General features: G+C 36.8%; 2 protein-coding genes across 6 annotated transcripts in view; one reads left to right on the top strand and one right to left on the bottom strand.

Moving 5' to 3' along the window:
- The window catches only part of BMP2K (BMP2 inducible kinase), a 127,215-nt gene extending 102,666 nt beyond the window's left edge, over nucleotides 1–24,549 (top strand). For 2 of the 3 annotated variants that reach the window (XM_027059033.2, XM_027059020.2), the window contains exons 14-16: nucleotides 260–417; nucleotides 7,331–7,441; nucleotides 22,307–24,549. In XM_027059033.2, coding sequence (XP_026914834.2) covers nucleotides 260–417; nucleotides 7,331–7,441; nucleotides 22,307–23,742 — 1,705 coding nt within the window. In that variant the 3' untranslated portion in view covers nucleotides 23,743–24,549. The remainder of the gene's footprint in view (nucleotides 1–259; nucleotides 418–7,330; nucleotides 7,442–22,306) is intronic. The other variant, XM_027059041.2, reaches the window with a different exon arrangement.
- The window catches only part of PAQR3 (progestin and adipoQ receptor family member 3), a 29,421-nt gene continuing 24,413 nt past the window's right edge, over nucleotides 21,548–26,555 (bottom strand). For all 3 annotated transcript variants that reach the window (XR_008296265.1, XR_003420148.2, XR_003420149.2), the window contains exon 8: nucleotides 21,548–23,772. The gene's annotated coding sequence lies outside the window, so the exon portion shown is untranslated. The remainder of the gene's footprint in view (nucleotides 23,773–26,555) is intronic.

Below are 26,555 nucleotides of genomic sequence, written 5' to 3'. Positions count from 1 at the left end.
TCTTCTCAGTAACCTTATGGGGTAGATAGTTACTCCTGTTTTACAGATGAAGAAGCTGAGACAGAGAGAGGTTAAGGAACCTGCCCAAGGGTACACATGGGGGTGGTTCAGATCCCAGGTGGTCTCCTTAATCTGCCATCTCCATCATAATAAAAGGATCTGCTTTTCTAAGTATTTAGAAAGTATGAAGTAGGGCACTTTAGAATTTTTAATTCTAATGTTTTTTTTTCTTCTTTCCCTCTCTTAATTATTACTATAGGTCAGTTGCTGGTAAAGAGGCAGTTGCAAATGTTACAAGTCAGAAGAACATCAGTAACCCACCTGATATGTCAGGGTGGAATCCTTTTGGAGAGGATAATTTCTCCAAGTTAACAGAAGAGGAACTGTTGGACAGAGAATTTGACCTTCTGAGATCAAGTAAGGGACACTTGAAGGCTTACTTTGCTTCACAGTAATATAACAGCTCTATAATAATTCAGCAAGGCCAAAGACTGTTTTGAGGTGGTAAATAGAAAATTCTTTTTGTGCATTTGAGGGCAAAAATCAGGCCATCTTCTTTTATATATACTATCTAACTATGTTGTGTGCATTAGAAATCAATTGCTTGATAGTAGCTATTAAATCCAAGATTGCTGATAATAATGCTGATTCCTAACACTTAAATACTGCATAACTTTGAATGTTAAATTCAGAATATCTCTAAAACATGGAAAATTAATGTTCAAATGAAAAGGGAGACATTAGTATCTTGCTTACTAATCATTTTGCAGCTCTGTTTTCTTGCACACTCAGTAGAAGATATTGTGGGTCTGAAATGCCCTTTGAAAGTGCCTGAAAGAAAACATGGGCTACTACATTATGTTAATGTTTTGTGATGCCCTTTCATTGAGTCCTGACATAAAAGGGCTGCTTTGTTGTCCTGATATGGCAAAAGATAAATAAATTATTTTCCACTTTAAATCAGATATCTCAATGTTTTTACTTGGAATCCTTACCTTTTCTTAAATTACCTAATATGTATGTCAAGCCTCACCACACGTATTTTAGAAAAGTTGTTTTTTGGAAGGTGGGTGTGTGGAATGTTTTCAGAAGGTTGCAAAATAGGAACAAGAAGCTAACTTCTAGAGTCTGTAGATAATTTTCAGGTTTTGGAGGCCTGTGTGTGTGTGTGTGTGTGTGTGTGCACACGCCTGTCCAAGTGTGTTTTCCTGTTTTGCGTGTGAAAAGACAATCCAAATCGTCCCTAGTTTTAGTTCCTAGCTTCTATTTTATTTTAGGTAACTGGCTTTATGAGAACACTGATTAGATGAAATGCTTTCTTCCCAACTGATACATATTTTATGTAAAATTTTTATAAATGCCCTGAATTCACGAAAGACTACTTGTTTAGGATTTAAATTTGTATTCTTCATATTGGTTATATGCTTATGAAAAATTAAGTTGATGATTAATGCAGATATAAAAATGAGCTTTGAACCTTTAATAAAGGTTTGTCAACTCTGGTAAAACCAAACTTACATCTTTTAATTAAAAAAGTTTTTGTAAACCATGACTGTTTTTGTTTGGCATTTCTAGTATACTTTATGTTGAGTATCCCCCAGAGACAAGTTTTAAAGAAGGAAATGAAGTATCTCTTTCTTTCGGGGTAGTGGCAGGGAGACCCAGGGATTAACCAAATCAATACAATTTATGGGGTTATTTTGAAAGCAAAAGGTAAAATTAAAATATTCATTTTAGTGTGTTTTGACCCAGGATGGTAGCTAAGGGTTTGCTAAATCAGTATTTTCTACTCTTTGGGTAAAACTCCTCCTTTTTTTTCCATCAGTGGATGGAAGGGGTAGAGTATTCTCTATCTTATAAAAATGTGTTATTCTGAGCATCTTAGAATTTGTAATGACAGCCAAATTTTTACTTCACTTAGGGAAAAATGGCATATAGTATATTCATGTGTACATAACTTCATAAAATTTGGGGTTAACATGTAAAACTCTTAACCAGCTATTTGCTTTCAAACTTCAAGATCAGATAACATGTAATTTTTGTATGTATCTGTGCACACGTGTATGCCAGAGTTTAGATTTTACTGCCCTGTTGATTATGGAAAGATAGTAAGTTCCAAATGCAAGTACAGGAGGAGCTTTATCTGAAGGTCAGACTTTGGAGCAAGTTAGCCATTTGGAAAAGTGCCTAGATGGTCCCTGAGCTATTGAAACCACTGTCACAGGACTGCCACACTCAAATTGGCATATAGCACCAGAAAACATACGAGGGTTCTGATACTTGGCAATGCCATTTAATTAGGTTGTAATCTCAGGAAAGGGACATAACTGCTGTCTCACTTCCTTGTTTATAAACTGGGTATAATGATGCTTACCTTGCAGAGTTATCAGGAAAATTAAATAATGTCTTGAAAGAGTCTGGGCACTCCATAAATGCCACCTCCCTTTCCTCATCTTCAGTGGAAATCATAGGTTCCATCTTGAGGTTATTGCCCTTTAACCAGCATTTAAAAATTATATATAAACTATCAGGTTTAGAAAAACCAAATTAGAAGGGACTTTATGCACAAACAACATCAACAGCAGAAATGACATGACAGCAAAAGAAAAAAGTCTGTCTTTTCCTTAATAATTGATAGTTGTAATGATGGTGTTCAAAAAAGGTGAAATATCTTTAATAACGCTTATAAAGAAATCATTAATGTATAGAATATAGTTAAGAAAGATTTCTTTGCAAAGTGTTACTTAACTGTAATATATTCAGTCCTCTTTAGCACCTCTGACTCACAAGCAATAAGGTATCTAATATTTGATCCACTTGACAAGGTCTAAATTTCCCTGCTGCATAGAAGATTTCATTCAGAACCTTAGGAGTTTCAGTGGAAGGCTAACAGTGTAATGAAAGTTAATTAATTTTGGTCATTACTAGTTGGTTTCTTTGTTGTTAAAAACTTTTTGTAAAATAGTAAGTAAATTATTGATGCATTTGAAATAGCAAATTTTCCTTTTTTCTCAGCACAGATTTTACCAGCTATTTGCCAGACTCTTTTTTGAAGTAATTTGTATTTGGTTTGTGATATGCTTTCCATTGAGAAACTGAATACCTGTATATAGGCATTGCCCATGTAATGATTGTTCAGAGTAATACATTGCCATCTGAGGTTTTATTTTTAAGATGGTACATGGTTATTTATTTTTTAAAAGATAATTCTGTCTAGGAAATATTTTACTTGTGTGTATTATCCAAAAGGTGATTTAAGAATCATATATTTTGACATACCAGAATTCTAAAATATTAGTAGTTGGTAACAGAAACTTTTTTAGTGATCTTTAATTAAAGAATACAGTTGTCGGGGCACCTGGGTGGCTCAGTCTGTTGAGCATCCGACTTCAGCTCAGGTCATGATCTCACAATCTGAGTTCGAGCCCCGCGTCGGGCTCTGCGCTGACAGCTCAGAGCCTGGAGCCTGCGTCAGATTCTGTGTCTCCCTCTCTGCCCCTCCTCTGCTCGTGCTCGCTCGCTCGTTCTCTCTCTCCCTCAAAAAGTAAATAAAAATTAAAAAAAAACAATAAAGAAAACAGTTGTTGATTCCATATACCAGTTGGCAAAGGGATTTAACATATAAAATAGACCAGATTCTTGCTTTTGCTTTCAGTGTAACTGAATATTATTTATGGTTCAGAATTTTTTGTCTGTTCCTACTTAAAATCAAAACATTAAATTAAAATTAAGCATCATGAATAAAGCTGTTATCAGTGACATTTTTTAAAGTTAAACTTGTATTTTTCTTTGTCTTTTGTACCAAAATATCCAGATTAGCATGTAAACTTTAGAAATCTGTGATAAAATTTAATACATTAAACACTAATTAGAATACAGGTGTTTGCTTTGGGAAAATTTTTAACTTGCATTTGTTCAAATGGTTGTGTAGCTCTGCATGTTAATTAAAAGTAATACTTAATGGAATATTATTTTTGTTGATGGCAATTGTTTGTTTCTGTTTAAAACCGTGTTACAATAACTAAAAGGAAGAAGAGAAGAAACCACAGACTATGGCTGCTTTGCACATTCCACCGAATGTGTTCTTTTTTTCCTGCGAAGCCATGGAAGGATATAGATGTAAACATCTGTATTAGTTTGTTGTAAAATACTAACTCTTTCCATTTTAAGCAAATTCACATTTATGGCTGTTTCTTCAGTGCAGAATAACAGAACTTCTCAAATATATTTGAGTAGTTTCAGAAGTATCAGGTGAAGACTGTACTTGTAAAATTTATTCATTAACTTTTTGGCTATTCAGTCCATTACCCATATAAGCTGCTGAGTTAACTTATCAGGGTCTATTAATTTTCTGATGATGTTGTAGAATATACTTTGATTCTAGGATTTTTAAATCCTGTATTTTTGCCATCTGTATCAATTAAAAATCCTGAAAAGATATGTCTTTATTCACCTACATAATTCTTTTGGGAAGGCAGGAGGAGGTAAGTTTCTTAATATTGGGCAAATCAAGCTCAAGTTTTGCTCTAATGTACACCAATTATTTGAAAATGGATTTAAATTCATTTAGGGGTGACTGTGTATTTGAAAAGTATTCCTGTATACCTTTTCATTAGCTTTCAATTATAGGTAATTAATAATTTAAAAAATTAACATATGTATTTATTTGTATTTTGTACCCTGAGATCTAGATTATTTTGTGAACTTTTTTTTTATTAATATTTTAATGTTTATTTTGAGAGAAAGAGAGAATGTGTGAGCAGGGAAGGGGCAGAGAGAGAGAGGGAGAGAATCCCAAGTAGGCTATTCTCTGTCAGCACAGAGCCTGATGTGGGCCTCAGTCTCACGAACCACAAGATCATGACCTGAGCTGAAATCAAGAGTCGAACACTTAACTGACTGAGCCACCCAGGTGCCCCTATCCAGTGAACTTCAGAAATTTAAATGATTTAAAAAAAAAAAAAAAGTCCTCCATGGAAAAATTGATTCTGTGTTTTATGGAACAGTGAGAACATGATTCATTTTATAGTGAATTTATTCTGATTTCTGTTTTGAAATAATTGGGTAAATGAACTTTGCATATAAGAGTGTCTCCATATTTTAAACTGTGAGACTCACTGTATAAAAAATACTGGTTTATCCCTACATGATAATGTTTGTACTCTAGTCATAACTACATGGTGCTGTTTATACATTTATGTGAATTTGCCATAGATTGATGGAGATAATATACCAGTGCATGAGGATTCAAAGAACCTTAGTGGTAACTTTGCATTTTTATGTGCTGGGAACCATTGGTACAGTACTGGTTTATAAACCTGGAGAGCACATTAAAGTGTAGATTCTCAAATTCCTGCTCAGATAATCTGATTCATTAGGTTTGTGGTAAGGCCCAGGTAACTACATTTTATACAGGAATCCTAGCACTTACAATGCAAGTGGTTTAGAAAGGAAGTTTGGTCCTAGTTTAGACCTAAGTACTTGCATATACTGTCTTGATTTTCAAGAATGAGGGATCTTGGATATTGTTATGCTGTGGCTGTCACTCTGAGATAGTCTCTTTCATCTGTCCTTTCCTACTTCCTCTTTTCCTTTGTCCTTTTCTGTACCAGAATTTTCATTGTTATCCACTGCAGTATTGGATTTGAAAAGTAACTCTTAAGTTTTGGAACTTTTAGTTTGTGCATAAATCAGTGGTCAGTTTGTTGTCTTCACAAAATATTTATTATTATATTACCAGTGAAATTTCAAGTAAAATTTTAGTCAACCCAAAGTTTCAGGTGGATATTGCAGAGTTAGTTTAGCCATAAAAGCTGATAATTGTATCCATTCTCATAAGGGTATTTAAAGAATTCTCCATAGCAATAATTAAGTATAGTTAGGATATTGTCGACTGTAGGGCTTGCCTTCCTGAGTGTGCTCCCTGGACCAGTAGTAGTGCATTACCTGGGAGCTTGTTGAAGTGCAGAGTCTCAGAACCCATCCCAGAACTGTCCAATCAGAATCTGAATTTTAATAAATCCCAGCTCACTGGAATGCACTTTTAATCTGAGAAGCACTGTCCTAGGGTGCTTTCACTTGGAGCTTTTTGCTTCATTCTGAAGTTATACTTCATTTTTAGGAACGTCTAATTATATTTGGATTTTCTTTGCGTACCCTGCAATGTCTTAGGACTCAAATGAGTCCCGCAGAATTTATCCATAGGGTTTTTTAAACATGAAGGGTATAGTCCTAGGAATGCTTAAAATGCCTGAAAAAACAGAATGGGTTCCTAATAGTATACGCTTGATTGCTAAGAATCAGAGGGTAGGGAGACAACTTACAAAAATTGAGAAGTTCCCAGCTGATCAAGTGCCTGTGATACGCAGTTTAAGAGCAGAGCAAGGTAATCACTACTAGGGAGTTAGGGGACAAGCCTGCCTCTGCAAGAGTCAGAGCCTTTGCTCTCGCGTTCCCCCTGTCTGGTGTGTCCTTCCCCAGGTATCCCTTCCCTGCCTCCTTCGAGTCTTTTCTCACCTGATACTTATGAGTCTATTTATTACTGTCACTTGTGCCCACACCCTTAATTCTTTTTACCCCACACTGCACTTTTCTCTACGACTTTATTTTTAACATGCTCTATATATTTCTCATTATGCTTATTGCTTTTTTTGTTTGTTTGTTTTTCCATGCCAGCATATAAACTCCAAGAGGGCAAGACCCTTCATTTTGTTTGATGTTGCCTGCCCATTGCCTAGAATAGTGCCTGGCACATACTAGATCACAGATATCTATTGGATAAAATAATATACTCTGTCATTAAGGCTTTTAATTTAATAGAGGAATATCTGTATCTTTCTGTGCATATGTGAATGATAACTACAAAGTAATATGAGAAATGAACAGTAAGGTAATAAGTTATTGCTATTGAGAAATAAGATTTACTTATTTTATGAATAAATAGCCGTTTGCAATATTTTTCCCATATGTATGTTTGGAGGAAGTCTGCCAAATGTGTCTCTTTTTAGTAAGCTGGGTTTTAGTTCAGGTCCAGTATGTTACAAGTTGAAGACAACTGGGTATTTAAATAAACCAAACGAAGTTATTTATTAGGTTAATTGTGTTTGTGATATTTAGCAGTGAGAGGATATTGTTCAGCTTGCCTTGTAGCAACAAGTATCTATTAAGCTCAGGACTTACCCCCTAATACTTATAAAAATGAACTCTGAATCTAATATTTTTCAAAAAGGCTGTTGCTGTGTTTAATTTTATTTATACTGTTACCACTTTTTTTTTAATTTAAAGACCGTTTTTATTTTATTTTTTTTTTTGTTTCATCTTATTTTTACAGACAGGCTCGAGGAGAGAGCATCCTCAGATAAGAATGTAGACCCACTTTCTGCTCCACATAACCATCTTCCAGAAGATCCTTTTGGTTCTGTTCCTTTCATTTCTCACCCAGGCAAGTTACATATGTAACATCATCATTATCACTAAAAAATACACATAAGAACAACGATAATAAAAATAACAAAAAACATTTTCTTAATATAAAGCCAAAGTAAGAATTAGGTGTTAGTTATAGAAAATAGAAAATTATTTTTACCTTTGCCGTTCTAGTCTTCCTGATGTCATTCTTTCCATTGGGATGTTCAGTTGTGCTTTTTGCCAATGTAGAAAAATGCTGATTTACATAGTAGAACCATAACTGTTTCTTCTTATCTTTATTGTTGGATACCATTGAAAACAATTCATGTATAACATCTCTCTCCTTTTTATGTATTTAAAATACATTCAAAGATATTTTTATACTCAGCTTTTGCTTAAAAATCCTGTTTTCCTACGTTTATACATGCTTTTTTTTTTTAGCTGTGTTTAAAAAGTATTACTGATTTTGTACTTGTCACAGTAATTTGGTGACAAATTACTCTTTTCTTCTTTTTTCCTTTAATTTTAATTTAGAATTTAAATACTGTTATTGCCAGCAATAAATATCTGTAGTAATATTTTCCAAGTAATTCCCCAGTTAACACTGTCGAAGATACTAGGATAGAATAAGATCACACTTTGGCATAAATGGATTTGTGTGTGTGTTCATAGTGGAAAAAAAAAAAGAGTTTGATGATAGAAAAGAGAAATATATTAGAAGAAATAATGCCTTCTTAGAAGGTAAAGGTTTTGTTTACTATATTCAAGGTAACTTGTCAGCCATGTTCTTGCATTCTTTTCCTTGTATTTTTCACTCAGGCAAGTTACATATATGTAATAACATCATTGCTACCATTTAAACATTTAAACATGCACACAAGTGGGGCGCCTGGGTGGCTCAGTCAGTTGAGCATCTGACTTTGGCTCAGGTCATGATCTCGCGGTTCGTGAGTTCGAGCCCCACATCAGGCTCTGTGCTGACAGCTCAGAGCCTGGAGCCTGCTTCAGATTCTGTGTCCCCCTCTCTCTCTGCCCCACCCCTGCTTGTGCTCTATGTCTTTCAAAAATGAATAAACATAAAAAAAATTTAAACATGCACACAAGTGAGAACAACAAAAGAAACACCTTATAAACAAAAGAAAAATGTTAATTGTAAGTTTAATAAGAAATAGGTGTTCAGGATTTCTGATGAATATATTGAGGCAGTGTTAATACCTTTCAACATTTAGATTTGGTTTTCCAGAACATGCAGCACAATAATTAGGAGTTTCTACATACTTTTATGTTCTCTGTTTTACTCTGTGATATTTAGAAAACAGTCCATATCCAGTTTCTCCTTCTTTCAAATTACCTTTTTAATGAATGACACGACATTAATTGGGGAAGACAGTTTATAGTTTCTACTTAATATGCACATATGTACTCCCTCAAACCCCAGATACCCTAGGTCATGAAGATGTTGTTACTCTTTCCAAACACATTATAATATCTCAAAATGGTCATTACAAGCTGTCAAGAACCTAGGTCTTAATCTGTTTGTGGTAGAAATGGTTTCAGTACTGTTAGCTCTTTTCCACACCCTAGAAGGAGTTCTGTAATCCCTTTCAGGTTTGCATGTAGCTGTGCAACTTCTTTTTTCTTTAAGAGCTTCTGAAAGAAACCTGGTGAAATGGACCAGAATCAGGGACTAGAGTAAGCCCCAGTAGTTTGCCTTTTCCTTGGGCACCCTTATTTTGGGGTTGGCCTAGCATTTTTGTCGTTAGAAATATGCTCACAGATTTGAGCTTGATTGCTGCTGGTGTTATTTTGTTTTCTTTTCACTGTGGGCATTTAATTCCTGTATTATGTTATAAGCTTATCAAGGGGTGGGTAAAATGAATTGTCTATCTTTGAATCCTGCCTAGTAGCCAACCCAGTAATTATCTAATAATATTCATTGGATGTATGAAAAAATTCGGGCTTTTCCTAAAAATTCAGACTCCTAAGTATTAAGATAGTGATCTTAAAAAATGATCTTTGCTATAAAGGCTATAAATGCTACCACTACTTTAAAAAGTTGGATTTAACAAGGTTTATAATGAAAAAAAAAAATTCACTTCTCTGTCTGCTGTGTCCCTGTCCCTTTTTCCTGTTTAGACTCCTCAGAGATAATTTTTTCACTTCTGGTATTTTAATATATCATACTTACTCTGCTATTTCTTTTTACCTCCAATTTTAGATAGTATGTGTGGACTTCCTAAAACCCTACTCTACCCTCCCCCCAAACACACACAATCACACACACGTTTTGTTCCCCCTAGCCTTCCAGTACAGCTTTGACAAAGTTGTTGGTTGTCCGTGTTCAGTGTGTACATTTTTTGAATATGTAAATATTTGTTACCAGTGTTCCAGTGTACCATGATTACATTTCCTTTCTTCTATGTGGTTTTTGTTTTTTCTAGAGTTAATTATAATTACGTTTATAAAAATTTCTGTTTTTATTTCTTTATTGTTTTATGTACCCTGTCATCGATTCATCTCCATTTAGAAATATGAATTTCTTCCCATTTTAAGGTGGCTACCATTTTCATTTTTACCTGGTTACCTCTCATGGAGCTCTGCAATCTGAATTGGTTGCTTCCTATAACTTACCATCCTAGTATTTTCTTCTACTCTCCAGACTTCTGGGCATTCCTGGGTCTCCTCTCTCTTCTTTCTTTGTTAGTAGAGCAACTCCTCTACTAGTTTCTTGAGAAAGTATGCATGGGAGGAAAAGTTTAAACTTTGCTGCCTAAAAATATATTTTTTTCTGCACAAGCACTTCACTGATAATTTGGCTGGTAAATAATTTTGTGTTGGACGTAATTTTCCCTATGAATTTTTGAGGCATTGCTTCATTGTATTCCAGCTTAAAAAAAAAAAAAAAAAGGCTTCAACTAGAGGAATATTCTCTATGCCCCTACCCTTTATTATTTAGTGTCCAAAATACCCTTTTTGCCCCTATTTTTTAAATAGCTGCATGTATTACAGATCTGGTACAGTCAGTTGGCCTCCCTTAGTTTGTTCACATAGATACATCTTTCTGATTTGGTGCCTTAGTTTATGCTTTCAGACTTTTTGGAAGCTTAAGATAACATTTTGATAGACCATTCTGAAATGATTGAAATCTAGCTTTTCTTTTTATTTTTAAACATTTCCTTATGGGCCAAATTAAATTTTATAAATATCAATTTATGCAGAGGTCAAATAATTATTTCAAGAATATGTTTGGTGCTGTGTATAAGGATAATATCTTCTTCCATAAGTTGATATTTTAATTATGGAATTATATTTACTTTTTATGTCAGGTTACTAAACTATTAGTAGTGTGGTATATCATAATTATAATTTAAAAAGTTCTAGGTATAAATGTTAGTTCTATTACAGATTAACCATGTGATATTGGGTGTTGCCTCATTTCTTGGAGGGGGCCTGTATCTTAAACTGGGGATAATAAAGGGGTGCCTGGGTGGCTCAGTTGGGTGGGGCATCCAACTTCAGCTCAGGTCATGATCTCCCAGTTCGTGGGTTCAACCCCCACATCGGGCTCTGTGCTGACAGCTCAGAGCCTGGAGCCTGTTTCAGATTCTGTGTGTCCCTCTCTCTTTGCCCCTCCCTGTTCATACTCATATCTCTCTCTCTCAAAAATAAACAAACATTAAAAAACATTAAAAAAAAACCTGGCGATAATAGTGGCTACTTGATGAGATTATTGAAAGAATTAAAGAAGAGAATGTTATACAAAGCACATTCTCAGCATTGTTGCTATTGTGGCTGTTGTTGGTAGTGTTATTAAATAATATTTTTACTATTTACCAAAAGTCAAAATCGTAGTGTTAAATAAGTTGTAGCTGCTATCCAGCTAGTAGTAGTACAGAGTTCCAGTAATAGTAAACTAGTATTCTCTTAACTACTGGTACCTTTAAATATAGTGTAGAATCTGTGAAACTTTTCACTACCAAGAGCTGTTTCAATCGTGCTATTTCTGTTTTTACTAAAGCATTAATTACCAGTATTCACTATAATGTACTCATAAAAATCGTATTCAAAGCATAGTATTCATTTCCCTCTCAAACCCACACACCCATCCATCTCCCTGAGGCATCATTTTTTTTTAACTTTTTCTTTTTTTTTTTAGTGTTTATTTATTTTTGACAGAGAGAAAGAGAGACAGAGCACGAGTGGGGGAGGGGCAGAGAGAGAGGGAGACACAGAATCCGAAGCAGGCTCCAGGCTCTGAGCTGTCAGCACAGAGCCCAACACGGGGCTCGAACTCACAGACCATGAGATCGTGACCTGAGCCGAAGTCAGATACTCAACCGACTGAGCCACCTGGGCGCCCCTCCCTAAGGCATCATTTTAGTTAGTCTGTATACCAACAAAGGATGTGTGGCTCTGTGAATTAAAGTGTGGACTGCCTAATTTTAATAAATACAACTTCTGAAATATATAGTATTTGAAGAATTTTGTTGACATATAGGCTATATTAATTAAGTCACTGAAATTTTAGATTTCTTACATTGCATTGCATTTTTAATTAGGTTTGGTGAACTTAGTCTTCCAAATCTCAGATCTACCTCATGGTTCTCATTATCTAATAGGAGGTTAAATTGAGTTTAGGGTTGGGAAAGCCACATTATTTATAGCAAATATTTCTTGGGACATAAACTATTAACAGGTTGTCAGTTCAAATGCTAGGTCATTTTATAAGTGATGATATGCAGGTATTTCTTATATTTTTAGATTCTAGTAGGTAATTCTAGAAGATCAAGAATTTTGTTGTTTCAGGATGTCAGCAATAATGGCTACCATTTATTGAATTCTCTTTCATACATATAGTGGAGACAGGCTCAGAGAGCATCAATGATCTGGTTAAGGTCAGATAGTTTATAAGTAGGAATCCAGCTCTGTCTGCTTCTAAACTCTCTTCTGTAAATAGCAGCTGAACAAATAAAAATGGTAAGTGGCTTGTTTCAAATAGCAATTTACAATATCACTAACATAATAGAAATGTCAGTTTTACAGCATTTTTAATCTGGCTGGGAAATACTAGCCACAGTTCACAACTAGCATGATTCTCTTTTTATACTCAAGCCTTGTCACTTGGCCTGTCTTCAGAGAAACAGTACAGATTTTGATAAAGCCTTCTAATCCACTAATCCTTGGGCCTGGAATGGCACATTGGTAGGAAATGATGGCAGGCAGTGTGCTACCAATTCAAAGTGAGCTTTAAAGTCTTATAGCCCCTCCCTTGTACCCGAAGTGATGAGACAACAGAAGGCATGTAATTACAATAGCAGTTTCAAGCCATTCATCCTCTATAATCTGATAGCAAAGGAAAGAACATCAAAATAAAATTTCCTTGAAACTGGAAGCTTCTTATATGATTAAAAATGTACCACCTGTTTTATAACTAAAAGCTGTCCTCTGAAAGATGGAAACCTGATTAGAAGAGTGATAATATGAATAGTATGATGCAGACATGCCCCCTCTACACATTTTTTGACATTTTCTAAATATTTTGAATTTTTTGGTAACGTTTATGAAGGTTCATTTATGTGATTCAAGAATACTTTATTTGCAATATTTCTTTAAAATAGGATACCATAACAAATACGTGAAAATATTAAAACTGACTACAAATTTTAGCTTTTGAGTTTGAAATCTTCTCTTGGACTGTGCAAGACTATGTCTTTGAAATTTTAACATCTGGAAATTTCTTTTTATAAAACCTCAAGCATGGAATGGATAATTAATTCATGTTCTTAAGTTCATTTGGTGAGTTAGGCCTGTTCTTTAGAACTCCCAGTTGTTTTTACCAGGTTACTCATTTTCCAGATCACTAGAATCAGGATTAGTAGGTGAGTTTCACAACTGTTAAAGTGAATGATAAGCTTCTTGAAGCCAGGAATTGCTTTATTTATCTTTGTATGCCATACAGTACCTTGATGAATGAGTTCATTACTTTAGTAATCTAATGTAATCTGTCTTTTCACATGCGCGCGCGCACACACACACACACACACACACACACACACGTGACCTAATATTTAATGAGCTTTTACTAAATAAAATGAAAATTATTTAATGTTTAGCTCTGTCAGGTAAGTTCCATTATTGTTCTTATTTTATAGATGATGAAATTGAGGCTTTTTTGGATGTTTATCTTTTGTGCATTTTGTAAAGTTGAGTATTCATTCGTTTGGTGATAAAGTCTTATAGTATTTCTAGAACTTAAACCTACAGACTGTAAAATACTCAACACAAGATACTTACTGTACAGTTCAACAAAACACTGTTTGCTGAAGTAGAAACAGTATGGTGCTTTTTTTTTTCTTTCTTTAATTCTTAGACATAGCTTTGTAAAAGAGATGCAAAAGAAATTCAAGACAAGTCTGTGGTTGTATTTTGTCGGGGGTTTATTATAAGCTATATTGAATATTTGCTGGTGATGATATTCTACTGGTAGTTTAACTGAGGAATTTACAGATGAGAGTTTTAAGCTAGTGTCATCAGCAGAGAAGTCAATATGGCCTTCATGTGTATAGCCTTAAACTTGGCAAGTTATTCAACTTTTTCCTCATTTCAAATTCGTCATGTATAAAAAGACTACATCTCTAAAAATCCCTTCTTTTTTTTTGTTTTAAGATATAGTTGAAGCTCTGAAATAGGATTAAGGTCACCAAAAGAAAGAAATGGAAAGAGAAAAGGGAAAAGCCAAGTCATGAGCACTGGATAGTAATAATATCTTTGAAATGGTAGGAAGTTGTGACAATGATCTGACGTGGAGAGATCAAGGGAACATTTCTGAAGATGTAGTTAATAAGGTTGAAGGGGAAAGATCATAGCAAGCCTTACAAAAGCACGTTTACACTAATGTTGTGGGAGCCTAATGGTGGGGCGTTAAGAGAGACTATGAAAAACCCTTGGCACAGCATTTGTGCACTTGATGGTATTAGTTACCATCCTCTCTGATTAATTTCTCAGTACCAGTGGAAGCATATGGCAGGCCCCATAAATAATCATAAAATGATGGCGTTCTACATCAGCAATAATAATCCAGCCCTTTACTGAGTACGTACAACATGCCAGTGGTGTTGTACGCACTTCACTTGTGTTCGCACTTTAATCCTTGCTGCAACTCTCCGAAGCAAGTACGATTGCTTTCCCTACTTTACAGATGGAGAGTTAGACAGGAATGCAGGGTTCCAAGTCATCAAAGGACACTTTCATTTCGTATCCTCTGCCAGTGAAGGAAGGGAAGTATGCTGTATATTTTTATGTAAATAGTTACCAAATGGTCCATTTGGTATTGAGATATTTAGTAAATGCTTTTTACGGACAGTACTGAATAATTGAAGCACTGTTTTAGTTAGCTCTGAACTATTATCTTAAAATTGTATATGATGTATAGTAGCGAGTGAGAATAACTTTAATCAGCAGAATTTTGTGTGTAAATAAGTACTAATTCTCTTGACACTTTAGTGATTTCCATTGTTGTAACTTTTTTCCCCAACACTTCACTTGGAATTTCCCTGAGAGACCATTTATGTGACATACAAGAGAATTTAAGACTTCATAACCCTTTATGGCTGTTCTTAATAATGTATCCAGATCTACACCATCTTAGTCATTCCCTTCATTTTCAGGATTTGGCTCTGATTGGATTCTGGCTGTTTGCAGCAATCAGACCAACCTCAAAAGATAAGGATCACTCAAAAAGCTGTAATTTTTATAGTTTGTATTTCAAAGACACAAAGCAGAAATAATATCCTGACCAGAAGCCATCAAAATATTCTACTTTTTTTAGCTTGAGAAGAAAGCCCTACTTAGAGCCAAAAATAAAAGTTGGTCAGTGTTCTCTTTTGAGAAAATTTACAGTATTTTACCAAAATCAATTAATAGAAAAAGGTAACTGAGGTATGATCCTGGGCACATATTAGAGATTTATTTATGCTTTAACTACATGTTCCTAGTGCTTATTCTAAATAGTATAGCTCCCCTTCCACCCACTTGAAAAACAGCCATTTTTTTTAACGTTAATAATACACATCTCTACAAATATAGGGATTATTAGGATTTAGGATATATTGGATTATAAGGAAACATATTTAGGCTATGCTTTTGGGAAATTAAGCAGTGAAATAATCCCGATTTAAATTTCATAGTAAATCACATGTGGACTATTTGCTGGAATATTGCTGGAATCACATGTGGAATATTGTTACTGGAAGATGCAATCTGGCCTTGGGAGCAAACAGTAGGAATATCTGAATTCTTTTTGTTTAATTACAAGAATATGTTTAGGCAAAGAAATAGATTTTAACAGTTGATGGCACTTAGCTATGAAGTCACATTTTAAAGTATTATGTATTGTACAGTTGATAACCAACTTTACAGCTGGTAGTAATTATTTTCACTGTCTTTTGTGCCTATGGAGTAGGACTAAATCCTTAGAATATATTGAAATAATTTTTAATTTTCTATAATTCCCATTTCTTTCTCAGTTCGTGTATAGTTTCACAGTGAAGAGGGGACGATGAAGTAGGTCAGTTTTACTGCAGAAAGTGAAGCCTTATTTAGGATTGCTGTAACTTCCAGCCTGGAATTTAACTTTTCCTGAGTAGGTGGTGCTGGGGGAAGATGACCGCATGTGTTTAAATTGTGTTTTTATGATGCTTAACATTTACGTTGCTCTTAGTATGCTGCGTATGATTCTCTTGTGAGAATGTGGGAGAAAAAGGAATTTGGATGAATATCCTTGTTTATTTTTAGTATTATAAAGGGGAGACCAGTAAAGAAATAAAACCAGTCTGTTTATAACAACAGAAAACTTCCCCAGTTGCCCATACTCTTCAGGGATGTAATCTGAAACCACAGAGATGGTATACGTAGATCGTTGTGTGTGACTTTTCTTGGTCTTTTTGAAAGCAGTTTTTTCAAATTCTTATATTATGTACCCAACTACAGTTATTTAAAAATCAGGGATATAGTTTCCAGGATTCGGTATGTACCCTTGTGTGTGGATATACATTTGTTTGCCTTATTTTTTTTTTTTGGCCATTTTTTTAAAAGTAATCTCTACACCTGGTGTGGGGGTTGAACTCATGACCCTGAGATCAAGAGTCATGTGCTCTCCCCACTAAGCCAGTCAGGTGCCCCTTTTCTGGCCATTTCTAAAGTGGGCCTTAACTCTTCTTGAATTAGCCATAGAATTGCACTTGTCTCCGCCTCCCTTGTGTTTAGTTTCACTGTCAAGCACTGAGTCCAGAAAAGATGCTAGAAGGTTGGAATGTGGTGGATGAGGTAATTGAGTGTAGCCTTGTTCTGGAGGTGGTGATGATAGTTTACTATGGAGTGTTCATTTTGTGTTGGGCATTCTTCAGTCTTTTCTTTACAACAGTCCTAAGAAGAAGAACCTATTATTGTCATATTATTCTCTTGTAATATGATAATTTATATATTTTCTCATGTGTGAGGGTACAGACTAGAGTATTTAGCTATGATCTTGTCAGAGATTGTCACTGGGTTAACTTTATTAGTTGTGTATTGATTATGTATAATGAGGGAATAACAGTAAATCCATAAAGTGAAATTGAGAGGAGAATGTCCTTTTTTTTTTTTTTCCCTCTCAAGGAAAAAGTGCATGATCATGGTTCTATTTGAAATGCTGAAAAGCTCGAAACAACCCAAAAGTTCCATAGGTAAATGTTAAATCTTAAAATGTTCTCTATACAATATTTTATGCTTCAGAATTAGTAGTGACTATATTGATACCTGTAAAGATGCATTTAAAATGGTAAATGAAAAGCCCCACAAATTTATATTTACACTGACAATCTAAAAAATAGACCTATATATAGCACTTTATTACCAAGAAATCTGTATCTCTGTGAATACAACTTTGAGAAGTGGACAGTGCAGACAGAATGAGTAGGAAGTGACAGTTGTGTTTTGGAAAGCACTAGTGGCCAATTGGGTAAAGGAAAACAGTTAATTTAGAAGACTGGGATTAAAATAGAAGAATAGCAAAAATAAAGTTGGGGCGCCTGGATGGTTCAGTCGGTTGGACATCTGACTTTGGCTCAGGTCTTGATCTCACGGTTTGTGGCTTCAAGCCCTGCGTCAGGCTCTGTGCTGACAGCTCAGACTCTGTGTCTCCGTCTCTATCTGTTTCTCTGTCCCTCCCCCTCTCGTGCGTTCTCTTTCTCTCTCTCTCAAAAATAAATAAACTACCCAAAAAAAGGTCAATCAAAGGACTCTGTCCTTTTAAATTTTGTAGATTGTCTTTGTTAAATTTTCCAGAAAATCTTTAGGAATGACACTCTGTGCCCTAGAAATGGAATTTCCCAGAGAAATTGTAGAAGTAGTATTTTCCCAGAGTGCATTTTGCAAAATTGTTTATGAAGTTAATAGTGTTACTTGTGAATACAAGTGTTTGTAGTGAAGCAAATTTGGGAAATCCTGGTTTCATAAGATTAAGCAGATTCTTTTGTGTAGGACTTATCAGCACCCTTAAGGAGCATTTTCCAGGTGGAGGCACATTATATAGTGTAGCATTTTATAAACTCAGGTACCTGGGACCACAGAGCTATTTAGTTCTTATTATAGGAATAACGTTCTGCAGAATATACTTTAGGAAGCATTCTGGAGTGTTGCTGGAGGTGTCCATGAGCAGGCATGAGGGGGTACACATTGTGGCTCTCTCTGGATGGGTAAGGAGCTTGAGGTAGTAAGTTAAACTGTATCTTAGAGGAACTGTCCCAAAGCGAGGAATGATTATAAATCTTTGCTGTTACATTTTTTGCTTTTGAATAAAAATTCATGAAAATGAATTCTACAGCTAATCTAAAAGTAATCTTTGTTTTTAATGTCAGAAGTAAGCTCTATGGAGGAGAAGTCAAACTTGAGAATCTGCATTTGATTTGGTTTTAATCTCTTAGGATCTAAGATAAGCCTATTATAAATTTGTAAAGATACAACATTTAGCTCTTGGCTTGTTCCATAGAACTGGCAGATGAATAATGGATGAAGATTATTATACTTAAGTAGAACCTGATGGAATTCTCCGTGTCTTCTTTCCCCCTCCTCCTCAGCCCTACTCCTCACTTCAAGGTTGCCGACAAAGTGCATGTGCCAGCCAGAGCCAGTGGCCTTTGTCTGTCCTCAGTTCATTGCAGCTCTCTGCCTCACCCAGCCCAGTTGTCTACTCTGTCTCCGGAAGCACTCCTCTCTTGGCTTCTGTGACATTGCGCTCACCTGGTTTTGGGTCCTTCTCTCCGTACTCTGCATGTAGCTTTGTAGGTTCCTCTGCTTACCTCCAAATGTATTAGACCTGAGGGCTCAGTGTTGGGTCCCCTTTTCCTGCTTTGTACTCACTTCCTAAATGATTTCCTTCAGACTTATAACCCTCTCTACTTACCCCTCTGGAGGTGAGGACTCCCAAATCTCGTCTCCAGTCAAAAACTAACCATTGTACTTAAATGCTTCACAGGTAACTCAAACTTTGTGTTCAAAACTAAATTAAAAAAAAAAATTTTTTTTAATGTTTATTTATTTCTGAGACAGGGACAGAGCATGAGTGGGGGAGGGGTAGAGAGAGAGGAAGACACAGAATCTGAAGCAGGCTCCAGGCTCTGAGCTATCAGCACAGACCCCGATGCGGGGCTCGAACTCACGAACTGCGAGATCATGACCTGAGCTGAAGTCGGACCCTCAACCGACTGAGCCACCCAGGCGCCCCAAAACTAAATTCTTGAAATCTTCCTCTACTTTCCAACTTATTCTTTACTCACTCTTCTGTCTGCATTAATGGCGCTACCATCCTTCCAGAGTTTCCCTCCTCAATCTCTAATTCTTCACTTCTACTTGCCCGGCCCCCACTGTCATCCAGGCCACCAGAATTTCTGGCTTTATTTCTACAGTTTCCTCTTCCCTGATCTCCTCACTTTTATACCTCTCTCTTCAGCCTTTTTTTCTACCCAGTGGTCAGTTATGTTTCAAATATAAATCTGAACATGACACCCATTTTAAATAAAGCCTTGTAATGCCTTCCCCTTTACACACTGAACTTAGCACAAAATCCAGACTCCTTATAATGGCCTTAAAGGGACGTTCACAGGTTGGTCCTTCCCCTCTCTTTCCTACCTCATCTTGTATGGTAGTCTTGCCACTGTACTCCAGCTACACTGACCTATTTTCAGTTCCCCAAACATGCCAACTTCTTTCTGCATTGGCCTTCACACATGCCATAGCTTTTCCTTGGAGCAGCTTTTTGCCTGTCCTTTGCATAGCTGGCTCATTTTCACTGTTCAGTCCTAACCATCCTCCTTAGGGGAAGCCTTTGCTGACTGTAGGTTTATGTATCCCTCCCCCCCCCCCCCCCCATGATTTGCACCACTGCTCTGTTATTTCAGAGAGCCCGTCACAATTTGTTTATTTATACTCTGTCTCCCACACTTGATTATAAACTCTTGAAGGCAGAGACGGTACTTATTTTATTCATTAATGTATGATCAGCATATAGCATGTAGGAAAGTGCCATATAAAAATGTTTTGTTAAATTAAAAATGCAGTGACTGAATGTAAAGAGTTCATTTTTTTATGTTACTTTCTTTATTGTATTCTGAGTATACTGAGTATGTGTCTATAGCTATGAGCTCAGAGTAGTCACTTATTGTTTCATTCAACAAATATTGATTCAACAGTTGCTAGGGTAGAAAGGAATGATAAATGAGGTAAATGATAAATAGAACTGTGTCTAAGAGCTCATAATCAAGTAGGGAAAACAGACAAGTAAACCAATAATTATAATACAGTACAGTAGCTGCTACAATTTAGGCTTGTACTGAGTTCATTAGGACCCCCAAATATGGGTATTTTTCAAGGGGTGTCTTTGAAGGGCTCTGGCATGGAATATAGCCAGGACCACTAGGCAAGTCAGATAGGAGTAGGAAACTAGAAGGATGTTTTTACCAAGAGGTTGTATGAGATGTTAAAACAGCAGGAAACCCAAATCTATTAGGTTCCGCAGTTTCTGATAGCAAACATTAAGAGGTTGGATAGCAAGATATCTCAAAAACTTTTTAAAAATTTGAATCTGTTCCTGAGTTTGAGTAGGGACAAGCTGGGTGTGGTGATAATGAAGAATACCCATGAAGAATACATCAGGGTCTGAGGCTAAAGATGTGGTAGGACAGAATCCAGATTGAGAAGGACACCCTGTGCTGGGCTAAGGGTTGGGACTTCAGAGAGCCCCTGAACAGTTTTAAGCTGAGCTATGTAATGTTTCAGAAAAGTCATTCTGGTGGCACTGGAGAGGAGCGGTCTGATGGACATGCACTGGAGACAGACAGACAAGGATAGAGGAAATGAAATAGACAACTGGCAGAGGAAGAGGAAGGAACAGATACAAGAGAATTTAAAAACACTGGTGAGGAAGGAAGATGATTTCCAGATTTCTGCTGATTTGAGAACTAGTTGACAGAAGTATTGTTCATTAATTCAGAGGAAAGGGTGAGGAGCACATTTTAAGAGGAACGATACTCTTTTGAATTATTGAATTTGAAGTAATGGTACAATACATATTCCTAACTATTAGATGACTAAGTATTCATGGTCACTATTAGAGATTCAGTCATGATGGTGTATGTGGCAATTAACATACAACTATTTAAGACCATGGGAAGACACGCAGAGGAAAAAAGCCAAGGACAGAATCCTGGGGAACATACATGTATACAGAGATGTTAGTGAAAGAGAAGTCTCTACAAATATGACCAAGAAGGAACAGTTAGAGAGGTGGGAAGACAACGGTGCTGACTTTCAAAGAGAAGGTAAGAACTCAGAGGTGTCATATACCATAGGGACCATGATAGTAACAGGAGAGTAATGGTCCTTCCATTGTAAGCTGATTAGTTTTCTTGGCTACAGACTATACTTCCAACCCTAATTATTTTGAAAATATCTGATCTTAGTCAAAGGAAGGGAAGGGATGATTGGTTATGTGGTTGCATCAGTTCAGATTGATCCCTCCCTCTGGAAAATCCATTAAATACACTAGTGTATTGGGAGGGCATTATATTTTCATGTAACAAATACACTCTTTGTTATATACCAGACATTGAAATTGTAAAGCACTATATTTATTTGATGCAGTTTCACTACCCGTCATACAGTGAACATACTGATAGTTTTTTTTTTTTTTTAAGATAGCATGCTTTTAATGTAATGTTTAGTAGTAAAGATATGACAGTTAAAGGAATATAGGTCATCTTGAGAAGGCAGGTGTCCTTGGTACACTCTCACTCAGTTCAGTACCCAGTCCTTGGCTTTGATCAGATTGTGGGGATGCACTCATGTTAGCCTATCTAATAAGATACTCGTTTATAAGGAAACCAGAATGCTAATTAAAAAAATTCCAGTGAAACATCTAACTGAGCAGACAAGCTATTCATGCTTGTTGATCTTTTTTGGGAAAATTTTATAATGGAGTAGAAATACAAGCAGGTAAATGTGGGATTCTGAGTAGAGGCGATTCGTTGAATAATCTTATTTTGAAGGTGAAGAAAATTGGTCTGTGTTCTATATTCAGAGTCCTCTTTGGGTACTGTAACTAACACTTAGCTGGTATTGAGGGCCTATGAGTAGGTGGTGTGTAGGGTACAGAGACCAGGAAATCTCTCTGTGCTAGAGGACTTAACCATCTAGTTGAGAACAAGTGCATTCCCTAAGCCTAATGACCAAAGAATCGATGCTATTTCTTCCTCTAAGCGAACTGGTATGAGGGATTTGTAATGCCTCGTATTAGTGCATACTGTTCAGTGCAAATGGTTCTTGAAATGTACTAGAAAGCTATAATAATTTTTCTTTGAACCTTCAGGTTCTCCGGAAAAGAAAACTGAACATTCATCTACGAATCAAGAAAATAGTTCTGCAGACCCTATCAAGAATAGAAAAGCAAGTCCAGTATCTAAAGACCACCGGACTGGAAAGAAAACCTCAGAGAATTCACTGGTACAGGGTCAAGTGCAAAAGCGGAATGATGAGTCTGAAAGTGATTTTGAGTCAGATCCTCCTTCTCCCAAGAGCAGTGAAGAGGAGGAACAGGAGGATGAGGAAGTTCTTCAGGGAGAGCAGGGAGATTTTAATGACGATGATACTGAACCAGAAAATCTGGGCCACAGGCCTCTCCTCATGGATTCTGAAGACGAGGAAGAAGAGAAACATAGCTCTGATTCTGATTATGAGCAGGCCAAAGTGAAGTACAGTGACGTGAGCCCTGTCTACAGAGACAAATCTGGCAGTGGATCAGCACCAGGTCCCACCGACACACTTCTCACCCCAACCCGGTTACCCTCCGATGTTGGAGTGGAGGCTCCCAAACTGGAATTTGATGTGTTCGGCGCTGTCCCCTTCTTCGCGGTGCGTCCTCAGCAGCCTCACCAAGGAGAGAATGAAAAGAACTTCTGTCAGCAGACCCTGTGTCCTGCTGTGGGTCTAGAGCAGGAGGAATTTGACGTATTCACAAAGGCACCCTTTAGCAAGAAGGTCAGTGTACAAGACTGCCATGGAGTGGGTCCTGAGGCACATGCTCTCCCTGGTGGCCCCAAAAGTGTAGATATATTTGGCTCCACTCCATTTCAGCCTTTTCCCACATCAACAAGTAAAAGTGACAGCAGCGAGGACCTTTTTGGGCTTGTGCCCTTTGAGGAAATAACTGGGAGTCAACAGCAGAAAGTCAAGCAGCGGAGCTTACAGAAACTGTCTTCTCGCCAAAGGCGCACCAAGCAGGATCTGTCCAAAAGTAACGGGAAGCGGCATCATGGCACGCCAACCAGCACAAAGAAGACTGTGAAGCCTACCTACCGCACTCCAGAGAGGGCTCGCAGGCACAAAAAGGTGGGCCGCCGAGACTCTCAAAGCAGCAATGAATTTTTAACCATCTCGGACTCCAAGGAGAACATTAGTGTTGCACTGACCGACGGGAGAGACAGAGGGAACGGCCTGCAACCCGAGGAGAATCTGTTGGACCCCTTTGGTGCCAAGCCCTTCCATCCTCCAGATCTGCCATGGCACCCTCCACATCAGGGCCTGAGTGACATCCGTGCCGACCACAACCCCGTCCTGCCTGGGCGGCCACGACCGAGTTCTCTGCATGGCTCATTCCATAGTGCAGACGCGTTGAAAATGGATGATTTTGGTGCCGTGCCCTTTACAGAACTTGTGGTGCAAAGCATCGCTTCACATCAGTCCCAACAGTCCCAGTCAGTTGAATTAGACCCCTTTGGTGCTGCTCCATTTCCTTCTAAACAGTAGATACTTCTGACGGACTCTTGGCATTAACTCCTGTTTCAAAAAAGTATGAATAGTTTTATGAATTTGAAAGAAAATTTATTTGTATAGCTCTTTATATCATTCATTCTTACAGGTCAATCAGAATAGGTGATTTTTAAATAAACCAAATAGTAAAAGGAAGCATCTCCACAGGGTAGTGACTTCCCATCTCTTCCACACAGGAGGAGCTCAACTGTTAGCTCTACCCCAGATTTCGGCCACCAGATGTGACTGCACGGACATCCAGGGGAAGAACGTGCCGCCTTTCCAGTTGTGGAGCCACTGAAAAGGGACTGGAAAGGGGTGGCATTATTTTTATAACAGGATGTCACTTGTGTGTTCATTTCCCAGGCTCATGTCAGGATCCAGCATTTAAAACTAAGGTTATTTGTACATACATAGGTTGCATTTGTGGATTTTTTAAAGGTCTCTTCTGATTTCCACACAGTAAAAACAAACTCTGGTTCTCCTCAAGAATTGGAAAGTTATTATCTGGAGAGAGCAGAAATTTCAGTCTTTACACCTTTCTCAAAGAGCAGAGCCAGAAGTAACTGTTGTGCCTAAAACTGTTTCCTTTTAAAAAAACAAGTGCCATTAATAATGGAATATCTATACAGAAGCCTAGAACACAAACTAAAGAGTAGTAGCTGACGTGTGGAAAATGTAAAAGAAAACAATACAGAAGAGAGAAAAAAACCTACTTCAGGAACACTTGATAATTGTTTTTGAATGGCTTCTTGTTCACAACTTTTACTGTCATGTCCCTAATAAAGCAGATTGTTGGAAAAATGGGGAGTGAGGACAAGGGTTGTAGTGAAATTTTACTTGAGGAAAAAATTATGTAGCTGAAACCCTGAGTTTTTAAGACGTTTACAGCGTAAAAATCATGTTGCATCTAATAATGTACTTTATTAAATTACCACCTTCACCAAATAGTCCCCAAGTCGTGAGCAACAATTTTCTAGGTAGGTTGGGAGGGTGGAGTAGTTTTAATGAAGTGCACGGAACAGTGAAACCCATGAAGCCTTATAGGCAGGACGCCTACATCCTGCTGTAAGTACCTCTGCACTAGTACACAAGATCTTAAAGTGGCTAGACGGTATTAGACGAGGAGGAGCTAGCCTCTCAGTTCTGCTAGTTGATGTGTCTCTGGTGAAAAGAACACAGCTACCAAATTGCCTTTTTTTTCCCCCCACCACAAATCCTAATTAGAAACTTGACATTTTATAGAAATTGTTTAAGAAGATAGAAATTATATGAATTACTGTGAATACAGTATCTGTGCTTCCTGTGTCTCCAGCTCTTTTAAGTTATAATGAACTGGCCTTCCCTATCAACATCTACAAGTTTCTAGAACCATTAAAGCTATGTACAAAAAGGAGTGGAAACTCTTATTAACCGGCACTCTCCTTGATTGCTGTATTTTAAATGAGCTTTCTTTGAACCCAATTAAATGAGTAATCTTAATTCTAGTACCCCAAATGGGATGAGCTGTTTGTCTGTTTTCTCAGTTCTAAACTTGGAAGGAAGCAAAGTATGTATGTAACTATATTCATTTTTTATTCTTTTTTAAATCAGATATAAATTTGTGGACAAACAGGGAAGCAATATGTGAATCTCCATGTAGCAGAGGCAGACCAAGCATTATATTACTGCTTAAGAGTTGTATTTTTAGAGCCCCAACTGCACCAATTACTTGTCCTTGTGCCAAAGGCAAATATTATGTTTGCACCTTTTTTTTCCCCCTGATTCTCAGGTTAATACTGCTAATGCAAATGCTCAAGTAGATGTTTTTCAAAACTTTACAAAGTAGACTCAAGTGATACTTTCTTTTAAAAGTGAAGAGTTGATGATTACACATAGTAAATTCATGAACTACAGTAGGTTTGTATCAAACAAGAATTTTTTTATGAAAATTTGTTGGTTGATGTGTACACAGTATGCTTTGACTATTTTAGTCTTTGGCCTTGGTCTCTGCTAGACCTCATAATGAGTTTCATAATTTAAAAGGGGGTAGTGGATGAATTAATGTAGTCTCCTTGGGATGTAAACATGAAATACTTCTGTCTGATATTGAGGCCTTGCTTACACTTGCTTTTCGATACACTGAATAATTTTAAGTGATCTGGACACTGATGTAGACACTTTGGGCTTATAAAATTGGATAAATTCTAAGGAAACGTGACATTGTTTAAAATATTTCCATTCTTATGTTTATTATATCACAGCCCAGTGACTTTCCTCTTTTGAGATGACAGCTCAGAGGAAACAACAGGATTCAATAAGGGACCTGATGGGATAGAGATGGGGAGATTCCTTTGTGCCGAAGTAAAGGCATTTTCCCAAGGAGTACAGGATTAGGGTTATTTTCCATCACGTCCTCCCACTACCGTTAGGATATAGGTCAGTCCACATAGTGATGCCCAGGTAATTCCCTTAGGAGAATTCTGCGAATGGAGCTCCCAAGGTATGTCAAAGAGCCTAACACATATACCTGGGACACAGCATTCAGTAAACGTTTGGGATCGTCCAATTCTTGTTTAAAAGAAGGAATGTTGAAATTATTTTCCTGTTATTAATCAGGTGTCCTCTGTGCTTCTTTTGTATGTAAAATAGTCATAACTAAACCTGTAATACTTGAACATCACTAAGGGAAGTAAATTGTGAAGCTAGCAAAAATCTGAGGCCAAAGTTACTTCTGTCCTAACAGCTTTAATAATGCTTGTTGATTTTGAATAATCGTTTTAAAAGTGGACCATTTGCTTAATTATTTTAATATGACTTCAGCACAATGT

Source organism: Acinonyx jubatus, chromosome B1, assembly GCF_027475565.1.
Source record: "Acinonyx jubatus isolate Ajub_Pintada_27869175 chromosome B1, VMU_Ajub_asm_v1.0, whole genome shotgun sequence".
Classification (NCBI taxonomy): Eukaryota; Metazoa; Chordata; class Mammalia; order Carnivora; family Felidae; genus Acinonyx; species Acinonyx jubatus.
This window is presented reverse-complemented; position numbering and strand designations above follow the sequence as displayed.